The sequence below is a fragment of the Phyllostomus hastatus genome, unplaced genomic scaffold (genome assembly GCF_019186645.2).
Source record: "Phyllostomus hastatus isolate PE091 unplaced genomic scaffold, TTU_PhHast_1.1 phas_scaffold_93, whole genome shotgun sequence".
Lineage (NCBI taxonomy): Eukaryota > Metazoa > Chordata > Mammalia > Chiroptera > Phyllostomidae > Phyllostomus > Phyllostomus hastatus.
The window spans coordinates 21,470,624-21,484,480 of NW_025334042.1; the positions used below are offsets into that span (position 1 = coordinate 21,470,624).

General features: G+C 35.7%; 1 protein-coding gene across 5 annotated transcripts in view; it reads right to left on the reverse strand.

The window, feature by feature from the left end:
• Positions 1-13,857, reverse strand: part of LARP4 (La ribonucleoprotein 4) — a 71,723-nt gene that overhangs the window by 37,724 nt on the left and 20,142 nt on the right. For all 5 annotated transcript variants that reach the window (XM_045829117.1, XM_045829116.1, XM_045829119.1 and 2 more), the window contains exons 3-6: positions 13,674-13,826; positions 11,563-11,638; positions 3,867-4,003; positions 2,015-2,118 (exon numbers count right to left, since the gene is read on the reverse strand). In XM_045829117.1, coding sequence (XP_045685073.1) covers positions 2,015-2,118; positions 3,867-4,003; positions 11,563-11,638; positions 13,674-13,826 — 470 coding nt within the window. The remainder of the gene's footprint in view (positions 1-2,014; positions 2,119-3,866; positions 4,004-11,562; positions 11,639-13,673; positions 13,827-13,857) is intronic.

Consider the following 13,857-nt stretch of genomic DNA (forward strand, 5'->3'; position numbering starts at 1 on the left):
CACTGGACGTCAATTTTTAAAAAGTTAATTACTGATTGGACAATCAATATGACAACACTGAAGTCTAACCTGTATTCTAACTTCCTCAAATGTTTAATGCACTAAATTAAAAAATGAGATAATCTCTACCTGTGATGATGACAGTTTCTTGAGATGACACTACTTGAAATAAGTTGTCAACCAACTGACTTTTGTGATATTTGTAAAAGTAGTAAAATACCAAGTTCAGTAATGAAATACCTGTCCAGTCCAGAATTTCATTTTTGGAGATTTATGCAACAGTTAGACTGCCTGTCACCCACTGATAATCTACCTTCAAATACCCACAGTTATTCTCCAAATATTTAATTCCTTTAAAATGTATAATAAATTGATTTGTTCATTCAAATTTTAATGAAATCCTTACTTTCAGCCTTTAGCATTCTTTATGAAGAGTTCTGTTCACAGATTTATTTTTCCAAATATAAGGGAAGTCTGGACCTAAAGTAATCAAAAATTTATTTCACCTGAGACAAACCCTGATGGTCAGAACCCAAGTCTCCTCATTTTAAACTGATTTTCAGTTACTAGGGCCTAACACTTGTTTTACTTTTTTTTTTTTAATGAACAGTATGTGGCTGCTTTGGTTCCTTTTATTAACTATTTTTCATGTGTGTGAGCTGTTTATATATTCAGACTGAATTACAGTAACTATAAAAATGGTAACAACGGCTAACTTTAGAGTGTTTTTATATGCATGCTACTGCTCCAAGCTTTTATATACCACCTTATTTAATTCTCACAACAATTTTATGAATTATTACTATTACCCCAATTTAACAGATGAGAAAACTAAGGCAAAAGAAGTTAAGCAACTTATCTAAGGTCAGAACTAGGAAGTAAAAAGGCTAGAATTTAAATTGAGGCAGTTTGGCTCTAGAGTTTAGGCTCATATATACTCTACATTGTTTCTTAATACTGTAAATATCCTTCCCATTCTGCCTTCACTTTAATTTGTTACTTTTGTCATATACTTCATAAGTTTAAATCAAAGATACAACAATAGTCTATTTTCTAATTTCTCTCACAGCATGCTGGAATTATATCACTAAATGACTCTGGAAAAAAGATGAACTACTAATATGTCAAATTTGTTAGGTGGCAAGAATCTTTCATTCTAAAATGGCTAATCAATTATCATGTATCAGTTACTGATTAATTCTCCCCATCTCTAATTTACTGTGCCTTTATATAACAACTTAGCGTAAGGCTCTGTGGCTTAGTGGTTAAGAAGAAACATGGGCTTCAAAATCAGAGAGATCAAAGTCAAATCCAGACTCTCTCATATAAACAGCCCATGTGTCTTAGGCAAGTTATTTAACCATCCAAAGGCTCAGGTAACTTTGTTTGTAAAACAGATCATAAAACCTTAGGCTTTAAATAACTAAAGTGTATGGCATAATATTTGGTAGAACCGAATTACTAAATAGATGTTACATTTGTTCATATGGAAAATACAGTAATTAATAAATAATAATACATGAATAAACTCTGTGTTTCAGGTACTCACAAGTGTAAACTTACTTTTGCCTCATATTATATTGTTCCATTCAGATATTATTTTATTTTTGTTCCTGTACCATAACATCCTTATAACCACAGCTTCACTTTTTATTTTGCTAACCAGTAGGGTTAGTTCTGACCCAGTAGTCCTTATTTATATTTTTCTCCTTCATTCATCTTTCAGATGAATCCTCAATTTCCCAAAAGAACCCATTTATATTTTAATTGCCCTTCAAGTCAAATCAATAAACTGAAAGTTAGTCTCACTGCAATATTCAGTCTTCCTTTCTAAGAACATAGAACTGTATCTTCTTCCTCCCTATGTATCATTCTTTAAAAATTTCAAAATTTATACTAGTTGATATTTAGTCTTTCACAATAACTGATATGAGGGCACTGCTGTACTTTCCTTGTTTATTTAGTCCCTTCACTTTAAAAAGAAAACTTAGCTTTACAATACTCAATAATTTACCTCTATTGGTGTTGTTTCAGGAATCTCCCTAAGAATCACGATACAACGCTTATGACTTGGTCTCACTTTCTCACCCTTCTCATCAACTTGTACCATGGGAGAAGCTGAAATTTTAAAAAAGGTATCATTCAAAAGTGACAATTAGAGATAGTAATGCCATTCAAAAAACAATTCATTTCTATTTCCAACTGAATAAATTAGCAAAAGTTAATATCCCAAAGAAATTAAATTGTGGAATCAAAGACTAGAGTACAATGAAGTATTTTGAGATTAATACCTAAAGAACATTGTCAAGTGTTATTCTTTGAACAAAATATTCAGAGTACCTACTTGGGATTTGCCACTGTGTTGGGACTGGGGGAAAAAGCCTTCAGGAAGCATACAACACATATCTGATAGGACAAGTTCTCTGTGTACAATTACCAGATTCTTTATTTCAAGAGATAACAAAAATCAATGTACTTGCATTAATTAGCCAAACCCTACTCTAGAAAATGTAACAAGCTCTAATATGTAAAGAAACTCTACTTTTTTCTCCCCTAAAGATTTTATTTATTTATTTTTTAAAGAGAGGAGAAGGGAAGGAGAAAGAGAGGAAGAGAAACATCAATGTATGGTTGCCTCTCACAAGCCCCCGTAGGGGGGACTTGGCCTACAATCCAGGCATGTGTTCTGACTGGGAATTGAACCAGTGACCCTTTGATTTGCATGCTGGCACTCAACCCACTGAGCCATACCAGCCAGGGCTGAAGAAACTGTTCCTAAAATTACAGCCTAAGAAGTGCTTAGACAAAGATTTACTCACAAATGATTACAATCTTTCCTTGATTTTAACATAATTATTTACCTGCTACTACAGAAACACAGAAGTCAACCTTAAGATGCTGATTTTGAGGAAATACCAAATGAAGATAGTACCACATAGCCAAAACTTTCATTTCTGGTCCCTTCAGAAAGAGATTATGCCACAACTCCCTTAATAGGTAGGGAGAGAATAAAAGAAGCAGTTAAGAAAAATGGCCTGGGTATTAGTACTAGGGTCCAGCCCTTACAGATGGGGAATTCTGCTTGTCTTGTGGCCAATGTTTTTATGTTGACAAGACTGGGTCATTTTAAGAAATAATGTCTGCACAAACCAACCAGAGATTATTTCATAAATGTTTTTAGTCTTCTGAGAATGAAAATCGTCTACACTTCTACTTAGTAAGTCTATTATTAAACATTTCCAACAACGTATTTCATATAAAAATGGAGATGTACCTCAAGAAGGTAACAAAAAGAGAGGTTACCAAGAAACACTAATAGAATCACTAAAAAACTCTTAGAACCTCAACCTAAAAACATAAATTCATTACAAAATTTTAAAGCATTATTTATCAAATTGTACAATAGGTTATAACTCTTTAATAGGTTATGAAATCAATTTAAAGTCAAATCAAGTCAAATCAATTTTATCAGAATAAAAGAAATGACTTTGTTACAAGCATTTATTATTAGTCTGTGTAGTATTTCAGTTGTGTGTGGGTACGTGGTATATGTATTGGACTGTGACGTAAAATGTGCTTCACTTTGGGTTCAAAAGTTTAAGATAGATTGCTTTAGAGGGTGTGAAAATAACACATGACACTTTCTAATATCCCAGAATACTGAGATTTATTGCTTACATGTGTAATTGGGTACTAAGATGAACAATGAAGGTATAGAATAGAAACTCTGTAACACTCAGTAAAGATAAATTATTGGAACAGAATAGCCAAAAATAGGGAGTTAAAACAATTCCTTATGGTCAGAAATTAAAAACCACTTAAATTTTTGACTTAAAAAAATAAGCTACAAGGTATAATTTACATACATCTCAACACTTCAAGAATTAGATCAAGGTCTGTGGTTAGCTTTTTTATTTCTTCCATGTTGGCAACTGTCCAAATGGGGATGAATTGATCACTGTCCATTTGAGATATCAGGTAAAGATCCTTTGACAAATTTTCTCTAAAAAAAAAAAAAAAATAACATATAGAAATCAACAGTTCTATAAAACAAATAATTCCTTAAAAGCATCTAAAGAGTTGCCTGATTCACTTTTGTCACTAAGTCCAGGAAAACAAATTTATAGTATCAGAAATAACACAATTATGGAATTATATAATATATAACAGATATGCTCTAACTACTTCAAAAAAGATTATGAATCCCCAAATAAGTTTGGCCCAGAGATTTTTGTTTTTTGGTTTTTTTTTTTTACTTTTTATTGAATTTATTGAGATGACACTGGTTAATAAAATCACATAAGTTTCAGGTGTAAATTCTGTAACACATCACCTGTACACTATATTGTGAGTTCACCGCACTAAGTCAAGTCTCTTTCCATCACAATTTCCTCCCATCTTCTACCTCCCCCCACCCACCTTCCCCTCTTGTAATATGCTATAGTCTGTGTCTATGATGTCTCTTTCTTTTTTTTGTCCACCTTATAAATACTTTATCAGTGATGTTAGAATATGCAGTTTAAACCATGAGTTAGATTGTGGAATTTTGAGTGTTTGCATTTTTACATAAATGTTAGCTTTGAATTTATATTTAAACATAAATTTGAAAGATTTAAAAATTAAGACTACAGACTCTTTAAGATACATTTTAAAAAAGAAGATATAAACACTTCTATCTTGCACATAAAATCCTGTTTAACAAACTGAAGTAAAATCAAATTCATCTTATTTATATCAAATCTTTGAAGCAGCCTGGTTATAAACAACTAGAAGTCAATCCTTAAAAGCTGTCTTTTTAATAACCACTCCATTTAAAACTGAAACCACCCAAGTACTCCTGATGTCACCTCCCTTGCTTATACTGCTCTATTTAACTTTTCCAGAATGATTATTACCTAACATTTCTAAACTGCTTATTTATTAAATTTACTGTTTTGGCCCCCTGGCCAAAATACAGGTTCCATGAAGAATCTCTGTTGTTAAAAATGTAAAAACAAAACAAAACAAAACAAAACAAAAAAACCATGGTGTCACACACCAAAAGGCTGAGGATTCAATTCCTGGTCAAGTTACATACCTAGATTGCAGGTTCCACCCCCAATCAATATTTCTTTCTCAAATGGATCTCTCTTTCCCTCTCTCCCTCCCTCTCTAAAAATCAAAAAACATCCTCTGGGGAGGATTTAAAAAATTAAAGAAAAAATGTGTTTCAAAGCCCTAGTGCTTGGCCAAGAATAGGGTCTAAGGCCTTTACATTCAAATTATATTAAAACAGAAGTAGTAATTACTTTTTTAAGGCTACAACTGTCAACAGGTGGTGGCTACTTATTTTGGAAGGAAAATGAGAATAAAGGGGAAACTAACTAGTAAACTCAGTTCAGCATCAAAGGGGGAACATACTAGTGTCACCCTAATAAATAAAAAATTTGTTTTAAATTTATTGCTTTTACAAAGAGAAGAAGTGGGGGTAGAGGGAGAGAGAAATACAGACAGAGACACAGAGAGAAGAAACATCTATTTGTCATTCCACTTATTTATGCACCCACTGGTTGATTTTTGTATGTGCCCTGACCAGGGATTGAACCTGCAACCTTGGCAATATTGGGTCGATGCTCTAATGAAATGAGCTACCCAGCCAGAGTCAAATAATTCTTTAAGAACTTAAAAATAAATAATTAACATAACATTTGAATAATGAAAAACTTGTAGCCTGAATTAAATAACTCTTACTTTCAGCAGGTTCTATTCTTATAAAACACTGTGTCAAACCCTTAAAGATAGTGTACCTCACAGAAGTAATTCAACTTAATGGATATAATATCTAGGACTGAATATTCATGGACTAATACCTGACATATACAATATGAATGGCAATTTTGATGAGCTACAAATGTCAATCACCCAGCTGGTTTAAACTGTAACACAGTGCTGAGCAGAATGTGGGGTATGACAAGCGAGAGCTTGAAACAATTACAAAAACTGTTTCCAAAGGTAAAAGAAGAGCTATGGAAGCTATGAAGACACAATTAAATTCCAAAAAGATGACCTTTCTTTCGTGAAAGCACATGCAGATGCTGGACCCAAGGAAAACCAGTAGAGTACTCAGCAGTGGCAAAGGACTGGCATTACAAATTGGAAACCAAAGGAGACCCACCCGCCACACGGCTGTACTTAATGAGTTCTAAGGAGGAAGATGAGAGATTGGGAGCCAACCTAAAAAGAATAAAATCTCTGTGGTTTTGTGGAAGTTCCAGTGGAAGAAGGAACCTTGCTTCAAGCACAAGACAGGGCTCTTCCACAAGTCATTTGCCAGATTTTGAAGCTGTACGGGGTAAAGAAGCTAAAGAACTAATCTCAAATCTTTGAAGAACAGAACTAAATCTCCCTTGGTGTTTCAAAACAGAGGTAATAGAAAACTGTCAACCTCTAAATTAAAAGCCTGAGAAAATTATGCCTAAGGAACAAACATAGAGGTAGATCGGGTCTAATTAAGATACCTGCTCAGCCCTGACTGTTTAATTTCTGACTGGATCGAAGCAATCAATCTGCTTCAGCATGCCAGAAGAAAGCTCAAATCTCTTCTAGAGGAAATAATTGTATCACCAGAAGCTTCTACCTTCTTTTACAAGTAATATCCAGCATATAATCAAAATTTAAAAGACATGCAAAAAGGAAAATTATGATAGAGAATGAACAGAAAAAAACTCAGTATTAACAGACACACAAATGATCCAGTCAGAAGGCAAAGACATTAAAATAAGTACAAGGAACTTCCAGTCAAGATGGTAGTGTAGGTAGTGCAGTAATCACCTCCTCCCACAACCAAATCATAATTACAACTAAACTGCAGAATAACCATCATTCAGAACCACCTGAAACCTGGCTGAATGGAAGTCATACAAGCAGGGACTGAAAAGAAAAAGCCACATCGACGCTGGTAGGAGATGCTGGTCTCACACCCCTATGTGGCAGATAATCAGGAGGGATATCTCAGCTGCAGAGATCATCCTTGAGGAGTGGGGTCCCTCTGCCCCATACCAAGTCTCCTAGAATTCCAGCGCCAGAAAGAAAAGTCCCAGTAACTTCTGGCTGTAACGACCAGTGGGGATTGAGACAGACAGAGGGACCCCCTGAGAGCTTCTGGAGTCCTATGCAGTTCCTCTTACTCAGACTCACTCCCTCTGAGCTCAAGTGCTGGGGAATCAGCTTGAAAGGCACCAGGAGACATATGGGGAAGAACTGAATTGTCTGACACTAGGGCCTGCTGGGATGGGAGGGAGCTTTCTCCCAGACAGAAGTGTTGGCAGAGGCCACTGTTCCTTTGACAAACAGAGCTAGGAGGCAGTCACCATATCTGAATCTCCATCAACCTGGCTCAAACTGTTTGCCTTGCCCTGGTGGTTCCTTGAGGCCTCTCCCCACTCAACTTTTAGGATCATCAAGCTGTTTCCAGTATCTTTTCCATACAAATGACCTGTCCTGGCCCATGCCTCAGATTTTCCTCAAGTCTTTCAAACAAGTAGGATCAGGCCTCAGTGAGCCTCATACCTCTCATTAAGTGGCCCTAGGCCTTGGTTCAACAGCTTGGCCTTGTCTGGGCACCTCCATACCCAGCACAAGTAGCAACCATGTGCATATTACTCCATAGGTCATGCCTAGTGGCCCTGGGAAGAATATAGGCAGCAGCTAACCTTGGCCTACACCTCTGGGAGGCCCCCAAGCTAGTACACCGAGTGGACAGCTTCAGACCATGCTGAAGCACCACCCAACCATTTCCCCCAGCAATCCACTCAAGGGGCAAAGTCAGCAGGCACCAGAGTTCCTCTGAAGTAAGTCCTACTCTGTGGGGTGGGTCCCTGCACAGCTAATCCTTCATGGTAGTTGTAGGTTGGCGGTCATAGCCAGTCTTTGTAGTTGACTGCCCTGGGGGTAGGTCCCTTGCATTGACATGCAAACAGCAATCAAAACTCAACTATATGAAGAGGGTATACACAGCCCACATAGGGGGCACACCTCGAGTGTGTAGCTTGGGTGATTGGGGAGGGTGTTCCATTGGACTTCACAGAACTAGTAATGTTAGGCCATTCTACCAAACCCAGGAGACTAGCAGCTCTACATAACATAAAAACAAATACAAGCAGGCTGTCAAAATGAGGACATGAAGAAACACACCCCACAGGAAAGAACAGAACAAAACTCCAGGAAAAGAACTAAACAAAATGGAGACAAGCAATCTACTAGATGCAGAGTTCAAAACACTGGTTATAAGGATGCTCAATGAACTTAGGAAAAGAGTAGATGAACTTACTGAGCATTTCAACAAGGAGATAGGAAACATAAAAACAGGGTTAGAAACCATAAAAAAGAACCACTTAGAAATGAAGAATACATTAACTGAAATGAAAAGAACATTAAAGGGATCAACAGTGGAGTAGATGAAGCAGAGGATTAAATCAGAAAGTTGGAAAACAAGGAAGCAGAAAAAAACCCAAGCAGAACATCAGAAAGAAAAAAATAATCCAAAAAATGAGGACTGAATAAGGAGCCTACGGGAAAAGCTCAAGCGTACCAACATTTGGGCGTGCCAGAAGGGAAAGAGTTGGAGCAAGGAATTGAAAGCCTATGTAAAAAAAATGGCATGAAAGTTCCCTAACCTGCTGAAGGAAATAGACATACAAGTCTGGGAAGTGCAGAGAGTTTCAAAGAAGATGAACCCAAAGAGGCTCATACCAAGATACATTGTAAGTAAAATACCAAGGTCAGTGGCCTCACCTGGGCACCTCCAAGCCCAGCACAAGCCTCATACAGGCCCTAGGAGCAAAAGCAAGAACCTCCTGTCTGACTAGACAAAAAAAGCCTGACTAGTTTTTTTATGAATCTTAAAAGCAGCAAGAGAAAAGCAGTTAGTTACCTACAGGGGATTTCCCATAAGACAGTCAGCTGATTTCTCAACAGAAACTTTGCAGGCCAGAAGGGATTGGCAAAAAATATTTAAAATGATGAAAAACAAGGACTTACAACGAAGATTAGTCTACCCAGAAAAGCTATCATTTAGAATGAAGGACATATAAAGAGCTTCCCAGACAAGACAAAGCTAAAGGAGTTCATCATCACCAAACCAGTATCATATGAAATATTTTAAAAAAGGTCTTTAACCCTCTGGAGGTCATGACTGATCTGAGAGATACAAACTAAATCTTTTCTAAAGACATTTTTTTAAAATGCAACCTCTACAGGCTTAAGAGGAAGAAGAAATAAAAATATGAACAATAAAATGGCAATACATATGTAGCAATAACTGAATTGAAAAAATAAAATAAACAAACAAGCAGAATAGAAACAGACACATAGATACAGAGAACATTCTGACAGCTGCCAGCAGGAGGACTGGAGGAATGGGTGAAATAAGTAAAGGGATTAAGAAGTACAAATTGGTTGTTACAGAACAGTCACGAAGGTGTAAAGTACAGCATAGGGTATAATCAATAACATTCTAATAACTATGTATGGTGTCAGATGGGTGCAAGATATATCAGGAGGATCACTTAGTAAATTATGTAATAGCTGATCACTTGATATACACCTGAAATTAATATAATGATGTATATCAACTGCAATTGAAAAATTAATAAACGATTAAAATAAATAAATAAAATTATTACAAGTATGTTACAGAAAATGAATTGTATCATAGGCACAACTGACTAGAGAAAAAAAGGACAGGAGGTTCTCGCTTTTATCCTAGGGCCTGTATGAGACTATGAAGACAAGGAATAACAAGGAGGGGAAGAAAAGGGAGATATTTAGGATGAGAAATCAAACGAGTTGACAGTGAATTGTTATCTAAAGAAATAAAAAAAGCTTCTTCCCTGCCAAAAAATTTTAGCCCAGGCTGGTGTGGCTCAGTGAATTAAGTGCTAGCCTGTGAACCAAAGGGTCACTGGTTCAATTCCCAGTCAGGGCATATACCTGGGTTGTAGGCCAGGTGAGGGAAAACCACACATGAATGTTTCACTCCCTTTCTTTCTCACTTCCTTCCCCTCTCCCTAAAAATAAGTAAATAAAATATTTTTAAAAAAAAGCCTCTTCCCAATAGTGGCCTGAGGTGACTTCTGAAAATGATTCACTACTCACTTGTCCCAGAAAACCCCACAAAATCATGAAAATCAAAAGGTTCAAATCTTCTTGTTCACTTTAAAAATACTCGTGAAAGTGTCCAAGCCCTCAAGGGTATGCATGTCCAAAAAGCCACCAAGTACCTGAAGGGTGTCACTTTACAGAAGCAATATGTGCCATTCTGTCAATATAATGGTGGAGTTGGCAGGCGTGCCCAGTCCAACAGTGGGGCCAGACACTGGGCCAACTGCTCAAAAAGACGGCTGAATTTTTGCTGCACGTGCTTAAAAATGCAGAGTGGCCCTGGCTGGATGGCTCAGTTGGTTGGAGCATCCTCCCATACACCAAAAGCTTGTGGGTTCGATCCCCAGTTGAGGCACGTATGGGAGGCAACCAATCAATGTTTCTATTTCTTTCTCTCTCTCTCTCCCCCTTCTCACCTCCCCCATTTCCCTCCCTTTCCCTTCCTCTCTCTCTAAAATTAATAAACATATCCTCGGGTAAGGATTAAGGAAAAAATGCAGAAACCAATGCTGAACTTTAAGGGTTTAGATGTATACTGTCCTCTGGTCATTAAGCACATCCAGGTGGACAAAGCTCCCAAGATGGGGTGCAGAACTTGAACAGAGTTCATGGGCAGATTAACCCATATGAACTCTGCCTGCCACACAGACATGATCCTTACTGAAAAAGAGCGGACTGTCCCTAAACCAGGAGAGGAGGATGCACACATGTGCATGCACACACACGCACACTCACAATCCAGACACAACTGAAAGAACAAAAACTTATGGCCCAGGAATAAATTCAGCATAAAATAAATGCTGAAAGTGTTAAAAAAAAAGTCAATGATAAAATCCAAGTTTCTAGCTTCAAAAATTGGTTTACTGGTCCTACTCACCAGATACAGGGAAAATAAAAGGCCTTATTACATTTGTATGAACAAACAATTTATTTTGGAAGGGGCAGTTCTACGTATTGAAATGTTATGATATCTAACCTATAAATACACCTATGTAATTCTTACCTGTAAATAAGACATCTTAAACTGTTTTCCAAAATAACTCCTTATTTAATAGAAGATATTGATAATATAAATTCTATGCCCATCCACTTAACTTGCTAAACATAACTCTATGATCAGAGTCAACTACTAAAAATATAAGTGAAGAAATAACTACCTTTTTAAGAACCATAAATCTGAATATGTTCATAGGAAAAGTATCTAAGAGAAATCTCATTATACTTTCTACTGAGAATAAAATATCCTTTGCATATCCAATTGAAGACTATATTTTTAAATTTTGTTAAGAAATACAGAGGAATGATACCAAAATATATCACTGAAGGAAATTAAAACCACCAGTCTTCCACTCTATCCCACACATTATTTTACAGCTACTAACCAAACAATTAAAAAAAAAATCCACAAAAAAAGTAGTGTACCGTGAGAAACAGAATTCTAATTGTTTCTTCAGACATTCTTTTAGATCTTCTGTAGAAATTGCTGAATTGCTTTCTCCTGATGGTTAAAAATAAGAGGGAAAAAGTTAAAACCAAATTACCACAGGTGGTAAACTTTACATATTGTTATACTCAGAGTAAGGCACAAAATACACACAAATTAAACTGATCAAATTGAACTGTTTTTCTTTTAGAATTCAGATAGCTCAATATCCAACTAATTTCTTTCCACCTATCTATTCTTCATTTAGACAGATTTCACATCAGTTTAAAAAATTTTATCAAGTAATTAACAAAGCACTATTAATACCAAACTCACTTGGCTACCGTATTGCAAAATACTACCCTAAATACTTTAAATTAAAGAACAAGCCCTGGCTGGTGTGACTCAGTGGATTGAGAACTAAAAGGTTACAGGTTCGATTCTCCGTCAGGGCACATTTCTGTGTTGCCAGCCAGATCCCTGGTTGGGGGCATGTGAGACAAATGTGCACAATGTCTCTCTCGCACATCAATGTTTCTCTCCCTCTCTTTCTTAAAATAAATAAATAAAATCTTAACAAAAAATAAAGAAAGAACAAGAGTAGTATTAATCTAAATTTCAAAATAGTAACTAGTTAAACAAAATGGGATATATAATATATACACACACATCTGTAGTACTAATAGTAAATCTGATATTAGTCACACTCCTTAGATTTCTATCTCTTAATACTCTTTTATTTCCTTAATTTTAGAGTACCATTGTCTTCCTAGGAATATTTAAAGAACTCAAATGTCCAAAGGACCAGATCAACTCTTTAAGAGTCTTCCATGCTTCCTATTATTTAAACCCAGAACATGAGACTTTTTTTCAGGACTCAAGCTTGAAAAACCATCACTATTTTACACAAAACATTACAAACTCAAAGGATTTACTTTGTCCTCTTCTTAAAAAGCATTAATGATTAATTTCCTTTAAATACACAGACAATACGATGTATATAAAGATAAATTCTGTGCATAATTTTACTACTACCTTGTCTTACTATTCAAGATTCAAAGTGACCTTTTACATTAACTACATTAAAATGAATATAAGCATTCTATCTTTATGTGTATACAATCTAATATAAAAAATTCATCTACCCTCCTGCTACCTAAATGAGTAATAACTTCATTTAACCTTTTAATATCATTATGACACATTTATTAAAATACCAACTGGCTGCCACATCCTTTAAATCAACTCTAAGTTCAAAGTAGCCAGTAGTTAGGTATATTATGACCACAAGTAGAAAGTAGAATCTACCACCTTAAATTATTATATGGAAATACCACCCTATTCCACTTCAGAAATCAACCTACAAGCCAAGAGACCTTAGAAATCCAGTCCAAGTATATATAATAAGGAAACTGGAGACACAGGTGGTTTATATAATTTGACAGAAGGCAGAGATAGAAATGCCTACCCTCCCATTACACTTATTTTCCAAAAAGACCCTTCAGAAATTAGAAAAATAAAGTTAGGTCATGAGGGTCTACAGTGCATTTTTATGGCCCTTTAAATTTCCTCCATCTGAAATCCAATCAACTACTAATCCGTGACAATTAAATGAATGTGAAAAACACGTTTCACAACTTAATTATAGTAAACCATCTTTTCAATACACACTTTTCCTTAAAATTAATCCCACAACTTCACAGTTATGAATGCACTTCACACTGAAAAAAATGATGGGAAAATTGGCAGAACTTGCACTAATCCCAATTAATAGACTAGGCTAAGGCTTAAGCCTCATAAAAAATTGTAATTTAGGTCTCTTTCAACTATTTTGACTATGTTTTTCCTTTTAGCTTTAATTTAACACTTAAATAGGAAATTTAAAGTAAATATATTTTTAAATTACAATTTTCTTGTTTGGCCATTTTAAAACAGTATTTATGACGATCACCTAGTAACATTTCATTTACATAAACTCCTAATAAGAAAGTAAACTAATCAATGCTATAGGTTAATTAAAACAATGATAAAGAGACTTGGGGCATGTGTGAGAGGGTGGGGGTGGGTAGCATAATGCACTCTCATTTGACCAGTAAAACCTAAAGCTTACCAGAATCGTCATATATTGGGTAACTCAGATCTTCTGGCCCTAAAATCATTCCATCAGTTGACTCTTCAACGCCTGTAGAATTTCTTGTGGCTTCACATGATGAATACATTACTTCATATTCCTTACACATATCATCTGAAAGCTCTGTATTACCTGTATGAAAGAAAACATATGGGAAATAAAC